This window comes from Madurella fahalii (genome assembly GCF_045866475.1).
Source record: "Madurella fahalii IFM 68171 DNA, scaffold_4, whole genome shotgun sequence".
In the NCBI taxonomy this organism is placed as follows: Eukaryota; Fungi; Ascomycota; class Sordariomycetes; order Sordariales; genus Madurella; species Madurella fahalii.
Window position 1 is genome coordinate 723,685 of NW_027263974.1, and position 16,586 is coordinate 740,270.

At 55.1% G+C, this 16,586-nt stretch overlaps 6 protein-coding genes across 6 annotated transcripts; 4 read left to right on the forward strand and 2 right to left on the reverse strand.

The window, feature by feature from the left end:
• Positions 1–146: 146 nt before the first annotated feature.
• On the forward strand, positions 147–1,870 carry DTR1_1 (Dityrosine transporter 1; the record flags this gene model as incomplete). Its single annotated transcript, XM_071062638.1, has 4 exons — positions 147–746; positions 797–932; positions 1,011–1,574; positions 1,638–1,870. 4 exons carry the CDS (start codon positions 147–149, stop codon positions 1,868–1,870), a joined length of 1,533 nt encoding a protein of 510 aa, XP_070918739.1.
• A 1,687-nt stretch (positions 1,871–3,557) lies between these two features.
• On the reverse strand, positions 3,558–4,641 carry MFIFM68171_07219 (Putative oxidoreductase YhdF; the record flags this gene model as incomplete). Its single annotated transcript, XM_071062639.1, has 4 exons — positions 3,558–3,620; positions 3,684–3,751; positions 3,842–4,243; positions 4,338–4,641. The coding sequence occupies 4 exons, from the start codon at positions 4,639–4,641 to the stop codon at positions 3,558–3,560; spliced, it is 837 nt and encodes a 278-aa protein (XP_070918740.1).
• A 1,045-nt stretch (positions 4,642–5,686) lies between these two features.
• Positions 5,687–7,007, forward strand: MFIFM68171_07220 (TauD/TfdA-like domain-containing protein; the record flags this gene model as incomplete). The annotated part of the gene is made up of 3 exons (XM_071062640.1): positions 5,687–5,858; positions 5,917–6,630; positions 6,706–7,007. The coding sequence occupies 3 exons, from the start codon at positions 5,687–5,689 to the stop codon at positions 7,005–7,007; spliced, it is 1,188 nt and encodes a 395-aa protein (XP_070918741.1).
• A 930-nt stretch (positions 7,008–7,937) lies between these two features.
• On the forward strand, positions 7,938–9,293 carry MFIFM68171_07221 (protein acetyllysine N-acetyltransferase; the record flags this gene model as incomplete). Its single annotated transcript, XM_071062641.1, has 3 exons — positions 7,938–8,288; positions 8,374–8,446; positions 8,542–9,293. 3 exons carry the CDS (start codon positions 7,938–7,940, stop codon positions 9,291–9,293), a joined length of 1,176 nt encoding a protein of 391 aa, XP_070918742.1.
• Positions 9,294–12,082: 2,789 nt separating this feature from the next.
• Positions 12,083–13,461, forward strand: MFIFM68171_07222 (Rhodopsin domain-containing protein; the record flags this gene model as incomplete). The annotated part of the gene is made up of 5 exons (XM_071062642.1): positions 12,083–12,274; positions 12,361–12,730; positions 12,818–12,935; positions 13,030–13,091; positions 13,163–13,461. 5 exons carry the CDS (start codon positions 12,083–12,085, stop codon positions 13,459–13,461), a joined length of 1,041 nt encoding a protein of 346 aa, XP_070918743.1.
• Positions 13,462–14,219: 758 nt separating this feature from the next.
• Positions 14,220–15,260, reverse strand: MFIFM68171_07223 (Enoyl reductase (ER) domain-containing protein; the record flags this gene model as incomplete). The annotated part of the gene is made up of 1 exon (XM_071062643.1): positions 14,220–15,260. One exon carries the CDS (start codon positions 15,258–15,260, stop codon positions 14,220–14,222), a length of 1,041 nt encoding a protein of 346 aa, XP_070918744.1.
• Positions 15,261–16,586: the final 1,326 nt, after the last annotated feature.

Consider the following 16,586-nt stretch of genomic DNA (forward strand, 5'->3'; position numbering starts at 1 on the left):
AGGGTACCACCGGAAATGAGTACCGTAAGTCTTCTGATCTGCATGGCTCCGAAGCAAGCCTCGACTTTGTGCATATTCTATCGTTTCTTTTCTGTGTTTCTCTTGCTCGTTTTCTGTTTGTGAATTCTCACCGCAGAACAGCAACCATGGCCGCCAACGACCAACAACCGGAGCACCAACTGGGGCAACAGCCAGAGCAGCAGCTGGAGGAGCAGTTAGAGCAGCAGCCGGAGCCGCAACCGGAGCCACAACCGGAGCCACAACCGGAGCCGCAACTGGGGCAGCAACCGGAGCAGCAACAGGAACCGCAACAGGAACAGCAACAGGAACCGCAACAACAACAAGACGATGTCGCGGCCGCACCCTACTCAGGTTTTAAGCCGGGGCAACGGCGCTTCATCATCGGCCTGGTGAGCTTCATGGGCTTTCTCGGCCCTCTAGCCGGAGGGATCTACCTGCCGTCTCTGCCCGTGCTCGAGAGAGAGTTTGGAGTGTCTGGCACGGCAATCAATGCTACCGTGTCGGTTTTCATGGCGTTCTGCGCCGTCTCTCCTCTGGTCTTCTCCATGTTTTCAGATTGGAAGGGGAGGAGGCCACTCTACATCGTCTCGATGACCATTTACCTGGTCTCCAATATCCTTATCGCCGCGTTGCCCGCCAACTTCGGCGCTCTAGTGTTTCTCAGAATGGTGCAGGCCTTCGGGTGCTCGTCAGCCATCTCACTTGGGGCTGGGACGATAGCCGATGTAAGTGTCGTGCTCCTGCGCTAAGCGTTCTGATCGCTCACCACTGCCAGACCACTGAGCCGGCCCGCCGAGGATTTTACATGTCGATATTCCTCCTGGGCCCAAACCTGGGCCCAACGCTCGGTCCAGTGCTCGGAGGCGTCATTACCGGACAGGCTTCATGGAGATGGACATTCGGCGTTCTGGGTAAGTTTAGGAATGGCTGCAAGCGAAGTAATATCATGGTGTCTTTAAGTTGCTGACCAGGTCTGCTGCCGATTATAGCCATCGCCGTCGGCGTAACGTTGCTCGCTACGATCTTTGCCCTTCCCGAGACCCTGCGATGCCGTGTGGGTAACGCGAGTATGTATGCGGACCGCGGCCTCATCCAACTTCCGCCACGCCTAGTCTCGCCGCTGGCCCCTGAGTCGGAGCGAGGGCCCCCACCACCAAAGCCCTCCTTCGGAGCACTTTGGCGGCTTGCGTGGTATCCCCCTATCTCCATATCCTCAGTATACACTGCGATACTCTTTGCCAACTACTTCTCGATGGCGGTTGATCTGCCCGTTGTGTTGACGGAGCAGTACCACTGGTCCGTAACGGCCGTGGGTGGGGGTTACCTCGCGCTCGGCATCGCCATCATCACCGGCTCGCTTCTTGCCGGTCGCTTTTCGGATTGGAGGCGCGCGCGTACCGCCAAGAAGGCGGCTGATGGCTATGTCGCACCAGAAGGCCGGCTGGTGGACCAGGTGTGGGGGGCCGTTGTGTGTGCCGCGGGATCCATCATGTACGGTTGGGTTGTGGGCAATAATATCCACCCGGCCGCTGCGATCACGGCAACCTTCCTGAGTGAGTCTTTCACGGCTTCCATCAGCAACTAACGTTTGATTGGCTGACATGAACGTAAATCAGCTGGGCTCGGTATGTCGTCAGTCCTCGTCGTGACGTTTGCGTTCTTGACGGAGTGCGTCCCGCAAGCCGCGGCTGGTGCCATGGCCATTGAGAACATGTTGCGGAACCCAGCTGCGGCTATTGCGGCCGTTGTCGCTCCAGCGCTTGTTCCCAGGATGGGCACCGGCTGGTACTTCACCGGCTTCGCTCTGCTCGACATCGTTACATTCGGTAGTGGCGCTCTGGGTAAGTAGCTGCCATTCCTAACTGGCCAACCCACTTCAAAATTTTCGCGCCCATTTGAGCTTCTCGCTGACCATAGCATTGAATAGCGCTCGGAATATACGGCGCTCGCTGGAGGGCCAAATCGCCCCTCACCAGCAACGCTGTCGCTCCGTCACCGAAGAGTCCAAGTCTGCCGGACTCTGATGTCGAGAAGGGGCAGAAAGACGGTCAAGCGTAAGATTTTTGCATCACCGGTTGGCAAGGGAAATGTAGTGGAACAATAGATCTAGATATTTACGGTCGCGGGGCCATTTCCCGCTGTTTTTGTTTATCGCAATTTTTGCGAACTCGGCAGCACGAATGCGCTCTACCGTGCGCTCATTATTTGTCAGTATCTGAATGTGAGACTGGAGAATTATCACCCAAAGTCTCCGTTAATCAGCGTAATATTAATCGATCTCTCTTATGTTGAATTTAAATTCATCTGATCCTTAGCACGATCAGAACATAGTACGCGCGACCCAACAAACTAAGGTTGTGTGGAAACCCCGTTTAGGGACCACTTTGCATTGCAGATCAAACAAACAAAAGGTTCGAAACGGGATCACTCGCTCGCTGGGAATGACAAGGGTTTCGCCATGGAGGAATGAGCGAGATGATCCCCTGTACTCCTCGGCGTTAAGTTCTGCCGCGCAAAAAGGGCGGTGAATCGCTCTTCATGGTAGGGGTATCCAAATACACGCACCCATGCCAGTTGGGGGCAGAGTATTTGTGTAATCTTGCTGCTGACTGCTGGCTGTTGTAAGGCTGCGCGGGTCTACTGCAACTCTGCCATGCAGCGGGAGCTAGACTAGCATATGACAGGGTGGCAGTATTGAATCCCACCGCGACGGGGGGTTCACAAGCTCGTCCGGGCCAAGCTTCGAATCAGGGTTCGTCTGACCTCCGCGTACGCGGCGACCAAGTTAACTCGGAGAACGTTGCTCCCCGAGCTCCCAAAATCCTGCCGACTCGTCGACCGAAAACAAACCAGGCACTTTGCCTGACATAATCCACCAGTGGGAATATGTCGTACCCGACGCGCACACGTGTACTTGCTCCGTCCAGATCAGTCAGCCCTAGCGCGCGAGGATCCCCTACATGGGAGGTGGCGTACCGGGTTCCAAGCTAGTTGCATGCACGTCGCACCGTTGGGCGAAACATCTACGCTACTATGCTACAAGATATTGTCATGAAGAGCTTGTCTCGGCGGAACCGCTCACCCGGCGCTGCGCCCCGGTTACGCAGATCTCGCTTCCGCACGCTGCCCTCGGTCGCTTATGCAAACTTCGAGTGACGTATGCAACCTTGGGGCGGCGGCCGCGCTGGGTTCCACAACAAACAACCTGAAGGGGTTAAGTGTAAGATCACGCCAAGGGCCAGGGGGGTCGAGTCTGGAACCAAACTTTCTTTGGTCTGCTGCCACCCTGGGCTACGGGTGACATCCGGAAGCGGCCACAGAATTCACCGACTTGCGATGCCGGCCGGACACAAGTTCCTCATTTCCAAACAAAGTTCTATGCATGTTCTCTGACTTTTGGTCATCCCACCTAGCCCGGTCCTGTTCTTTTCATGATCCACGTGTACCATGGTAGCCCTACCCACCCCCGTCTCCCAGAGGCCCCAGCGCCACATTATGGGGTACCCGCCCACACCCCAGCCCCACGCCCTTCCACCTCACTTGTGATTGCCCATGTCCATACTGCCCATTTTGGGGTGATCGACCCGGCCGGCGGTGTACTTGAGATTCGTGTCAGCAAAATCTGAATCCTTCATCCTGCTGCATTTTGGGAGCCGACTTACTCCTCCGTCAATCGGCAGGATGGCACCCGTAATCCACCTAGCCTCCTTGCTGCACAAGAACATGATGGCTGGAACGTCGGAATTTGTCAGGAGCACGTTCTCTGCTTATCCCAGGAGGGAGGGGGGGGGGGGGGGGCGTGGGGGTCAAACGCGCTCACCGTATCCAATGTCCATAGCAGTGCCCTCGTACTTGAGGAAACCGAGGCTCTTACGCTCATGCCTCATCTCCTCAGTGATGCCTCGGCTGCGGGCCATGGGTGTGTAAGCCATGCCAGGACACACGCAGTTCACACGGATCGCATCGGGCCCGTGCTGGCCAGCCATGGCACGTGTCATCTGCACGATGGCGCCCTTCGCCGTGGGGTAGAAGACGGACGGGCTTCCGCCCGTCAAGCCGCAGACGGAGCTCATGTTGACGATGGCACCACTGCCGTTCTTGCGCATCTCGGGCACAGCATACCGCGCCATTTGCACCATGCTGGTGACGTTGTAGTGAAGATCGTGGTTGAACTCGTCAATGTCCACCTTGTCCACGGTACCCTGGGCGCCTCCAATGCCCACTGTTCTCAAAGCGGTTAGTGCCTTGGGCTTTCGGGGGGGGATGGGACGACTTCGCCATGGCTAAGCAAATGTCTATGGGGGTCTGCAACTGACCAATGTTCACGAGTATGTCCAATTTGCCAAACACTTCGATTGTCTTGGCTACAGCGGCCTTGCAGTCTGCATCAACCGTCACGTCTCCCTGCACAACCTCGGCCACACCACCCTCTTCTTCGATGATCCGCTTGGTCTCGGCGGCGGCCTCCAGGTTGCGGTCGAGAACGGCTACCCGTGCGCCGTGGCGCGCAAGAAGGACGGCCGTAGCGCTGCCGTTGCCCAGCTCGCCCTTCATCCGGCAGCCGGCGCCCGTAACAATGGCGACGGCCCCTTCAAAGTCAAAAGCTCGCGGAGGTGACATAGTGAGTGTGTAGGTAGATGGGGAGTGAGGGCAGGAGCTGTGAAGAGAATAGACAAGAAAACGGGTGTGAAGTGGTGATGCAATAATTGGTACCCCGGCTTGGTAAAATCACTGAACTTCCTGACCTCCTTTAAATAGGCGTAAATGGACACCATCCCGAATATCATGGAGCTGGGAAAAATTCACGTACGAGGGTATCTGGTCCTCTACCACATCACCCAAGGTGGGTTTGCTGAGCGCACGGTGCATGGTGGCTGTCAGGGCTACTAGGTCGAGCGGGTCCGCAGTAAGGCAGTGCCCCGGAACCACGAAATGACTTCTAGGTTCACGCTGACGTGTGAATCCTAGTCTCGTCAAGCTCTCCAACCCGCGTGGGCGGTGTAACAAGGCTGCGGTATTTTCGCCGTCATACTTTGGTCAAGAGCTGCCACAGATTCACATTCACCGCTCATCCCACGATAGCTAAGGTACCTCCATACCCCGGACCTCCGAGACAGGGGCCCGGCGGGCGAAAGACAACCAAGCAAACACTGCTTACTACAGCGCATGAAACGTACTAGGTGCCGAACTAAAACACTGTTCCGCATTTCGTTGCCTACTGGTAAGCTATGTTTGAACCCTGTAGTACTCGGTGCAGGAGCGCTCGCATTTGTTGGTCCTCCCCAACAAAAGATTCCGAGGTGATGGCTCCTAGTTCATGAAAACGTCGAAACGGTGACCCCGAAAACGGTGCGGCTCTCTGCCAGAGTACGATACGCTGAGTGTATCTGTACATGACGAGCCAGCGCCCTTGTCGAAGGATCCGGCTCGCACGGGATGTCTTCGCGAAGGGGTTCTCTTCGAGAGGCGGAAGTTCGGTAATCATGGAGTCCCGCCACGGTTGTGATTACTCTTGCCACGTTGGCTCTTGTCGGCGCGTCCTCTTGTACCCCTATAAAGCTTGAGTTGAGAGGCTTGCGGCTGGCAGGCAAGAATCATTATCCTCCTCCTCTCACTCACTACTCCTAGTACCTCCAACAGTCTTGCCACGTCCTTTCAGTACATCATGGCACAATCACAGCACAGAGAGCCTCTCGAACTGAGTGGTGCGTTGAATAAGTTCAAGTATGAGGAGACAACGCCCGAGATCGGTCGTGAATACATCGACATCAACATCGTCGATGACCTGATGAAGGCTGAGAATGCCGATGAACTACTCCGAGATCTTGCTATTACCAGTAAGTGTAACGTCCGTAGATGAATATTGCAGTCCAGGGAGGTTCTAATATAGCACAGTTTCGAGGAGGGGTGTGGTTTTTTTCCGCTCCCAGACCAACCTTAGCAATGAGCTCCAGAAGGAGTTTGTGGATCGCCTAGGCAAGCTCGCCGGCAAGCCCAAGGAGTCCTCGGTGCACATTTTCCCCCTGGCGCCGGCCCATGTGCCCGAGGGCGGCACGCCTGACCGGCAGATTAGCTATGTCAACTCGACCGGCTTCAAGTACATGTTTGAGAAGATGCCAAACATGGACAAGCGGCGCTTCGACGCGGCCGAGTGGCACACGGATATCCAGTTCGAGCCCGTGCCGGCCGACTACACGTCGCTCCGCGTCATCAAGCTGCCCGAGACGGGTGGTGACACCCTGTGGGCGTCGGGCTACGAGCTGTATAACCGCCTGTCCAAGCCGTACCAGGAGTTTGTCGACAAGCTGACGGTGACATGCCGGGCCGACTGCGTGCTCATGGCCATCCACAACCGCGGCGAGCGCATCGAGGAGGGCGAGCGCGGCAACCCTCTGAACGTTGGGCGCGCCCTGACCGCCGTCCACCCGGTCGTGCGCACGAACCCGGTCACGGGCTGGAAGAGCATCTTCGCCGTCGGCCAGTTCTCCAAGCGCATCAACGAGGTCAACCAATACGAGTCGGACGAGCTTCTCAAGAAGTTCTACGGCATGATCCAAGACAACCATGACCTGCAGTGCAGGTTCAAGTGGCGGAACCCTCATGACATTGGTGAGAATCCTTAACGTTTCCTCGCCTTTCGTTACATGAGCGAATTCCCAGTGACTAACAAACACTTTTCTTTAGCCATCTGGGACAACCGGAGCGTCTTCCACCGTGCCACGTTTGATTACATGGATCTCGGCGAACGATCTGGCAACCGCGCCGTCGGTATCGGCGAGGTGCCGTACTTTGACCCCGAGAGCAAGTCGCGTGCCGAGGCCCTAGGCAAAGTCAAGCCGGTACAAAGCAATGGGGCCAGCACCAACGGGCATGGACACGGAATGGGCCCGATGGGTGCCAAGGGCGGATGCCCTAAAATGGCGGCGATGGCAGCCAATGGCGCGGGCGCGGGCGCGGGAGCTAATGGACACGGTATGGCTCACTGATTTTATGTAACTCGTTAGAGAAAGAGGTAAAGCTCTTGATGCCTGAGGGCTAGTACTACTGTAGTAATACTATAAGAGCTTCAAATCTGTCATGGAATTATACATAGCGTCCAAGATGAGAAATCATCTTGCGCGACCCATGTGCTTTTCTACCGGCCAAATACATCGTTGAACTGTTCTTTCGTTCTTGTGTCAGCGCTCCACCAGTGCTCTCCTTATAGACCACCGGTATAGTCCCATAGTGCCATACCAACCTAGGTTATTGTATTGGAAAATGAAGTTTTTTTTTTTTTTTTTTTTTTTTCATTTTCATCTTTGTTTTCTATATACATTATTCGGTTTTCCACACATACTTAGATAACAGGTACAACCCAGTCGAAACCGCGCTGAACTGAACACAGACTTGATCAGCGTCAAGGGGTACGGTTTCGATAGTAACTGGCCACATCAGCCTGTTTTTATTTATCGAGCTCTGGGAGATTGTCCCATATTACGGTTAGGCTGCTCTTGTCTTCGCGATTCCGACAAACATTCAGATATCTATAACTGAACTGCTGGGGTAAACGTGTGGGAGTTGATTCTAGTCCAATATCGCATCCATTTTTGTCGGAAATGTACAAGGTTGTAGTAGTTTGAAGATACAGAGTCGTATCCAGAATACGCCATTGTAGCACAAGACAAGGCTGTGTTGGTTGTAAGTAGCGTAGCCGCGGAAGATGACCCAACGTTTTAATTAACGGTAACTCTAAATACCTTAATTCATTAGTACTGTCCGCCTCCGCCACTAATACCAAAGGAATCACGTGTTTCTGATCCCACCAATGTGTTCCGTTTCCAGATCAGGACTGGCGGGTTGAGGCAAAACAACGCGATCCCGGATCGCCCAATTCACGGTGCCCCATTTCCTTCGGCATCTTTCCATGTCCCACAATGGCAGACACGGCCCCCAGAGTCGCGGAAGCCGAAATCAGCGAGCCCGACGACGTAATTGACCAAAAGGCACAAGCACTCGCAGACTTGATTCGCAAGAGCAAGCACTTCATTGTCTTTACCGGCGCCGGCGTTTCAACGTCAGCGGGCATCTCTGACTTTAGGGGTCCGCAAGGCGTCTGGACGCTCCGCGCGCAGGGCAGAGATCGGGATATCAAGTCGGTTGATACGCTTCAAGCCATTCCGACGCCCACACACATGGCTCTCGTGGAGCTGCAGAATCGCGGCGTGTTGAAGTACCTAGTCAGCCAAAACTGTGACGGGCTGCATAGGAAAAGCGGTATTTTGCCGGTCAGTTCAGTTCCGCGCGACAGCCTCTCGGGAGCGTCGTTCTATGGGCCGCAAAGATGATTATCTTAACTCACGCACATGGCAGGACAAAATCTCCGAGCTCCACGGCAACAGCAACCGCGAGTACTGCAAAGATTGCGGCCAGGAATACATCCGCGGTATCTGCTCCGGCCCCTTGCCCCTCGTTCCCTCCCACACCCCCCGCCGCAGCCTCCGCCTCCGTACTAACCTTCCTTCCCCTTTCCCTCCCCAGACTTCCGCGCCGTCTCGACTTACCAAACCTCCATCCACGACCACCGCACAGGCCGCAAATGCGCCCTCTGCTCCGGCCCCCTCCTCGACTCCATCATCAACTTCACCGAGCCCCTGCCCCCGCAGGCCCTCAAATCGGCCTTTCAGCACGCCAAGAAGGCAGATCTCTGCCTCGTCCTCGGCTCCTCCCTCACCGTCAGCCCCGCTAACGAGGTCCCGGAGGTGGTGGGCAACGGCAGGCGGCGGGGCGCCACCCTGGCGATCTGCAACCTGCAGAGCACGCCGTTGGACGGGCTGGCCGCGTGGAGGGTGAGGGCGAGGACGGACGAGCTGATGGTGAGGGTCATGGAGAAATTGGGGTGGGGTATCCCGGGGTTTGTGCTGCGGCGGAGGCTGCTGGTCACTGTGCAGCCGGAGTGGGCTAGCAGTAGTTCGGCGGCAAGAAAGGGGTTGAAGGGGGGTGAGCGGCATAAGCTTCTCGTTGCGGGGCTGGATGTGGATGGGACGCCGGCTACGTTTTTGAAGTCAGTTAGGTTAGTCGGCCAAAGGCGCGAAGTGAAGCAGGAGCCTTTTGCTTTTCAGCTGAGGGCAGAGTGGGCGGAGGTGATGCCGCTGCGGGTGGAACTGGAGTTTATGGGACATTACGGGGAGCCGGGCTTGGCGGTAGAGGTTGAAGGTGAGGGGCGGGAGGAATGGGAGTTTGCTCTGGAGTATAACACCTATACGGGGGAGTGGAAAACGAACAAGGCATAGACCACAGCCAAGACAGCATATGGGGACTGGGAAAGGTGCTTAGCAATGCAGCCTTCATAAGTAACACAAATCTCATCTATTGCTAAAGCTGGATGTATTTGCAGAGATGAAGTACTGGCTAGTTTGGTCACAGGTAAGCGGTTTCTTCAGTTACACTTACATACTTGGGCCCTTGGATCATGGCCTAAAGTAGCAGTATACCCCTTCCACCCTCGGCCGGAGCTGACGGGAGTTGTGTGCTAAAACCATGACTCTATGCTCTCCGATCTTGATTCATTCCCGAAGCACAGACGGCGTTGGGCATTGACGATGATGCCTTTGCGAAGCGGGCCATGGGAATGCAGGCGAGGTTGCCGCCATTGAGGTTAAATCAGTACGGCGGCATCGCAGAGCGGATGGAGGATTTTGAAGAGGTATGTATCCTACCCTACCTACTACATATTATGGGTCCCTTTTCTTCGACGACGGTTGGAAAACACAACACGGATTAATGCGTATCTCCTCTTCCCCTTCTAGGCGAGCCCGGGAAACGTGCACCTGTTCCACCTCATGCCAGTGTCCCCCTCGCTCACATCACATCGGCCGACAAGACGGTCTTCCGAGCGGCAATCATAAGCCTCGAACACGCCCTCCAGTAGGTACTTAAGTACCCATTTATTAGCCTAGCCTATACAACCTTGAAACGATGCGTGTGATAGCCCCAAAACGAGACAAGACAAGGAAAGAAACGAACCACTCGGATCCATCCCATGGCGGAGCCCCATGTGGCTGGCAGCGTGCATGGACAAAATCGCCGTCTTCGGCCGCTGTTCCTCCTAGACGCCACCCGCACCCGCCTCGCCTTCACAGATAGGCGAATGCTCCTGGAACATGACGGTGCTCAACAAGGGCGGTGCTGCGCCGTTTCAGATGGACGGCAGTCTAGGCGCGCCGGCTGGCCATGGTCGGGTCGCTGCTCCAAAGCCACGAGAACCTCTTTGCCTGTCGTCGCGGCGAGCAACAACACCAGCACCAGCCCCGGCAACAGCAATGGCAACAGCAACAGCACGGTGCTGCTGCTCAAGGTTGCGCGGAGGGGGGCCGATGGAGGCGACAAGTCATAAGGGAAAACCGCCCCTTGATCCGCTTGCTGCCCCGCGGCTTGGGCGGCTTGGGCGGCCAATGGCGGAGGATTTGCCAAAAGGTTGCGCGCCAGAGGCGGGTTCACAGTTGATCTGAGCGGGGACAGCGATGGTGTGCTGATGAGGGCGTCGCCCACATCATCCGGGGTGGGGAATGCCGTCTAATTATGTCATGCTGAGTTGGACGCTGGTTGGTGCGGATAGCAGTGCTGATGAAAAAACCTGGCACACATCCAAGTTAATGATGGTGGTGGTGCCGTTTCTGGTGCGTCCATCCAGGTGGAGGGGGGAACTGGCCAGTGCACGACATCGCGGTGGCCGCGCAAAAATGACGGGCTTGAAGCGGGACATCTCAGTGGGCTAGCAGCCAATGATGCAGTGCTCGGCGGTTGGGGAACGCGAGAGCGACTGGGGGATGGCGGGATCGGGAGGTCCCCCAATTATGCCGAGGCCGCTCGTGGCGTCGGAGACATCCCAGTCGGTCTGTCCAAGACCTTCGGCTAACTACCTTATATTATTGTCTGCAGCAGATCGAAAAGGGCAGCCCGTTCCATTCCTTGCCATTTTGATGGTGTGCAGTCTGATGGCAGGACGACCTCGTCAGGTCTGAGCCCAACTCAAGCGGGATCCCCCAGTTCCTTTCGGGGGCGATGATCGCTTTTTCTCCACTCTCATACTGTACGGTAGGTACAGCATCCCACTATAATAAGTTAATCCTAGCGCGGACAGGGCAAACTGTTTGCGGCGCCGAAACGTTTTCTGGCAGATTCTAACAGGACGCCCCTGCCACGCTAGAATTATTTACCCTGGAGAACGGTGAAGTAAGCATAGGTAGTAACGTAAGGTATGTACTGCGAACGGATCGCAAGATAAGGTATGCAAATCCTAAGGTATGCATATCCTGATCCTGCGACGGGAAGATCCCGACCGGCACGGGATAATCAGCCGTCCAATTTCCGGGTTCCGGGTCCTTTGCCGTCTCATCTACTAAGGTCTTAACAGAGTTACAGAGCTGTTGTTTATCCTGCGTCACCCCACAAGCTCCCTAGTTAGTACACGGTAGCCGATATCCTCTCTTTCAATCAAAATAACAAAATCATGTAGAAGATGCCGTCAATATCAAGCGATTTTATCTACCTATATATCGCAGTCTAAACTTACCTTAGTTGCAAACTCTAATATCTAACCCTAATGTAACCCTACTACGCAGGCTCGCGCAGTCATCCATACCTTCACCGGTCTTTTGCGGAGTGGTGGAGGTGCTACGAATAGATAGGTAGGCAAATACTTGCGTAGGGCAAGGTTGGGACCCCGAATTGCTGCGATCAGTGGGGCCTGGATAACTTACCTGCGTACATCGGATAATTAGTTGGGCCTGACAAAGGTACAGTACCGTAAGAGCGCCACGGCCGATCACCCTTCCTTAGCTTAACGATTTTTATTGGTAGCCTCAAGAGGAACCCTGTCTGCATACCCCCGGTTTCTTGCGGACCGTGCCCATCTCCTGTCTCGTACTTGGGTCCTCGAAGGAGGGAATGACATGAGGAACGAGATACAAAGCTGACCAATCCTGTCTTCCGTTCATCGGCCCGGCTCCGTCCATTTGAAGAGTTAAGGCCAAATACACTAGTGATTGCTGGAAATCGCCTTGGGAAAATTCCAGCCAACATGGGATTACTACCACAATCTGACCTAACTCCGCCCGACGCGCTGGATCACAGCGATCGGGGCCCTCTTTTTCTTGCGCTGTCATGGTCGCTGACAGCCCTGGCCGGCTTGTTCCTCGCCCTGCGTCTGTATTGTAAGCTCTCGACCGGCCGGCGCCTGTGGTGGGACGATTGGGTATTGATCGCTTCCTTGGTAAGACTCAGTTCTCAGCTGCCTAATCTTTGATTGTCCGGTTTCCTGGGGGCCACTAACCACAGAAAGGAATGCCCATTACGCAGTCGGTAATCATCGTCAACGATGTCTTGACCACTGTCCTAGTCAAGGAGTTTGGGCTGGGCCGACATAGCTGGGACATGACGCCCGGCGATCCCGTTCGCTTCTTGCTTCTTCTCAGCAGCCGGGCAACCGTCACTATCTCGGCTGTGGTGTGGACGAAAACAGCCTTTGCCGTGACGCTCCTGCGGCTCACCGACGGCACTATGCGGCGCTTCGTTTGGTTTATCATTGTGTCGCTGAGCGTAACAATGGGCTTCAGCGCTGCCGTGCCCTGGATCCAGTGTGCACCGCTGGCGAAGGGGTGGGATTCGAGCATTCCAGGAACCTGCTGGGCACCTGGTGTCGGTGTGAATATATGGATTGCTACTGGCGGTGAGTCACGAAGTCTTCCTCGTAATGAGCGATGAGGAAAGCCCGTCGGACAAAGGTCGTAACAACTGACATCATCTTTCCCATTAGCCTACTCAGCTGGCATGGACTTTACGCTCGCTGCCCTGCCCTGGAAGTTTCTTGTTATTCTCCGGATGAGGAGATTGGAAAAGATTGGCGTTGGCATTGCGATGAGCATGGGCGTCATGTGAGTCCCAAAACTTGCCACCAGCGGCTCACTGGTTCTTAAATTGCACTGCTGGTGCGCCAGCATGCTGATCGCTTTTTTTTTCCTCCCACAGAGCGGGTGTCGTAGCCGTCGTCAAGTGTTTCAAGCTTCCTAGACTCAATTCTCCAGATGCATGTAAGTTACCATCCCGGTTTCCTGTCCGGATTTGTCACTACAGGTATCCATAGGTACTGACAAGACCGCAGACGAAGCTACAGAGCTCTTCATGTGGGATATCGCAGAATCAACAGCCACCATGATGGCGGCCTGTATACCGTCCCTCAGAGTCTTGATTCAGCGGGTTAGAGGAAACTCGGCCGACCATCAAACATCGAACTTAACGTACATTACCGCCCCAGCGTTGACAAGCAGCAGCGTTAGGCGGAATCCAGTTTCCGACAGCACACGCGCCCTCCAAGGCGACATAGAACCACGCTTGGAGAATGATGGGAATACAATACTCCCCTGGTTTGTTCGTTGGCATAGTAGTACTTCGGGTAGATAGGATAAACGGAATTAACTAATTTTATGCGATGAGTGGTATAAAGTTGCATCTAATTAAGCCTACCGGTGCCTGTATCACGCACTCTCGGCATTAATACATATCTCCTGCATTTAATGGCCATCTACCTGTCAGAGTAAACACGGTAGGCCCCAGGGCGCGCGCCAGTTCTCGCTTGGACGAGGGACGGCGGGCATGCGGGAGATCATGTTCAATCTCGTTAGAGCCGCGATGGCGAGGACGGCCAGAGAGGGAGGCAGGGCTCTTGTACATGCTTCTTCAGGTGCTGAGTAAACACACGGACAATACTACTTGTACCGGCTGCTAGGCAGCATCGTGTGGGGGACGAACTACCGGCTGAACAGCTCCGTATCAGGGGCTTTACTTGGTTATGTCTTGGGGGGGAGGGGTTCTGGCAAGCGATTATGCTCTCGCTCCAAGGCAACTCCGATTCTTCCGTCTTACAGATGTTAATGTTTCTAGTACTTACTCTATTCAATATAGGCCGCATTATGGTTTGAAATAAAAAGTGCTATCATTCTTTGCTTTCTTACACTGTCAGGAGACAACTTTCCCTGCACAAGGGTCTGGGTGGAAGATTTGTGAGACATCAAACTGAAGTTTCACAAAAGCAACCCGGTCATTGCAGTCGCGTTTGATTAAGTACTAATTTGATACACTTAAGGCCGCTCACTCTACTAAGACTTTCCCTGCCCCTCAAGTGTCCACGTCGGCGACATCGCGCCCAGAGTCTCGCCCATTCAGATGGGCACAACAATCTTAGTCCCACTGACGCCGGCCTTGAGCTTGTCCAGCGCCGCATTCAAGCCGTCGAGACCGCCGCCCTCAACTTGGACGTTGGGACTGGGGACGACGGAACCCGACTTCAGACCGTCATTCAACCAAACATGGAAGCACTCGTATATGTGCTTGTCTCTTGCGGCTGCGTCGTCCATCGGGGGGGAGTTGAATACAATCTGGGTATTTTCGAGAGTCGGGTGGTCTGGGGCCAGAACCGGCGAATGGGCGACCCTGGCTGGGGTGTTCCCCTTGGTTTGCCTGAGCACGTCCAGCGAGGGCTGCAGGCCGCCGCTAACCACGCAGTGGGCGGTGTGCATGTGGACGCCGTCCTTTTTGACAGCCGCGACGATCTGCGCGACAACGTCGCTGGCTTTATAGTCGAAGACGGCGTCGGCGCCGAGTCTCTTTATGTACGAGTGATGCTTGGGGCTGGCAGTGACGTAGACGCGGAAGCCCAGGGCCCGGGCGGATTGGACGGCAAAGGTGCCGACGCTGCTGGCGCCGCCCCAAATCAACACGGCCTGTTTGTCTTGTGGCGTGTACCTGGAGTTGAGTGGGATGCCGATCGAGGTCCAGGCGGTCAAGGCGGTCAAGAAAGCGACCGGGAAGACGGCGCCCTCCTCGAAGGAGACGGAATCTGGGAGAGGGATGACGCCTTCACTCTGGGCCAGCGCATATTTCTGGAAGGCGCCGTGGTCGGGGGAGCCGTTCTGGTAGAAAGAGGAAGCCAATGCGATGACTCGGCTGCCCGGTTCAGGGACCGTTGTGACGTTGGGGCCCACTTTGGCGATGACGCCGGCCGTGTCGAATCCGATGACGGCAGGATAGATCGGCACGGGTGGGAAGTCAAGATCACGTTGGTGATAGTCGATTGGGTTCAAGGCGACGGCCTTGACCTCGATTAGGACCTCATTGGGACCGGGCTCGGGGGTGGGGCGCTCCTGCACTGACAATGGACCACCCTTCTGGGGGAGGATCGCAGCGAGGTGCGTCTGACCCATAGTTGATGATATCTAACGAGATGGGGTGGTCTTGCTTGCGGCAGGGAAAACCAAAAAATGTACTACAGATTGGTTATGTTGGGTTACGGGCACCGGAATGCAGCCGAGTGAAATCCAAGTTATAAAAAGTGAAATAGGTAATAAACAAAGTAGGCGGACTTTGCTGAACCAAAGGCCGATACCTCCCTGAGGAACATGGCCACAAGCGCCTACCAACAACCGTAAGACCGCTGTTGATTTCCGGTAGTTAAAAGTTTAATGGGAGGGGGAATTCCTTACTCCCACCCCAATTCAGGGATATACGGGGTAGGGCTTAGCGCAGATAAGGCCTTTACACCACCTTGTACCGATCACGATTTACATGGTACTGTATATTAGCGCCATAGTTTGGCAAGACCACCTCTGTCATTCCCCTTTATCCTTGCCAAGGCTCCTTCAGGTACCTACCGTATCCATGCGAGTAGGCAGTCTCCCCATTTGCCCCCACCCCCACCCTCTTTTCCCTCCAAAAACACGGACGCCTCCGCCCAAGCGTTCCCGCCGTATCCAAACCAGATGGAGGCAAACGATGGATGTTGACCCATAACACAGCTGCGGCTGCAGGACGTCGGATTTAAGCCTTAAGACCGGTACTGATAGAAGGCCCAGTGCCGAGAGAATTTCCGAGCCTTGAGATATCTCCGGTGACAAGGGAAGTCGCTAGAATGAAACTACCGTGTCCTACTGCCTCTTTCTCAAACATGTACTGTATGCAGACAGTTTTCGGCTAGGCTATTTGGAGTTTGAGCTTACTCCCGAGGTGATTCTCTTCCTGGCGCTGGTGATCCCAGTCGCGGAGTTTCGCGCCATCTTAGGGTGCGCGTGTATCACTCACGTAAATCGAGCGGATCGAGACTCGCCCAACCAAGGCAAGACTGGCCCAACTTTGTTTCTTCCACGTAGTAGACATGGTCACGCAACAAGCCCGGTGTATGGTCAGGCTGAACCATCCGCCGCGGTAGAAGGTGAACTGGTCGCGCTCGTAAATGCTGAAGGTGTATTTGGCTGGCACGCTTTGCGATTCAAGCGTGGCGTTCAGCTTGTGCAAGCCTGCACGAGCAAGAGGCCCGTGAGACCGGCCCCGATGATGAGGACGTGCGTTTTCTTCACCCCGGTAGCATATCTGTTAACGGCGCTGTTCATCGTGCTAGACGTAGTTATCTTGGCAGATGTATTCCGGAGCTGACAAAGTTTGCGGTAGGGCACTATCAATGCATGTGGGCAAGGCGATGAATCTTTTCAGGAGTGTCTATTGTCTAGGTAGGTACATGTGGTTGAGCACCGAGA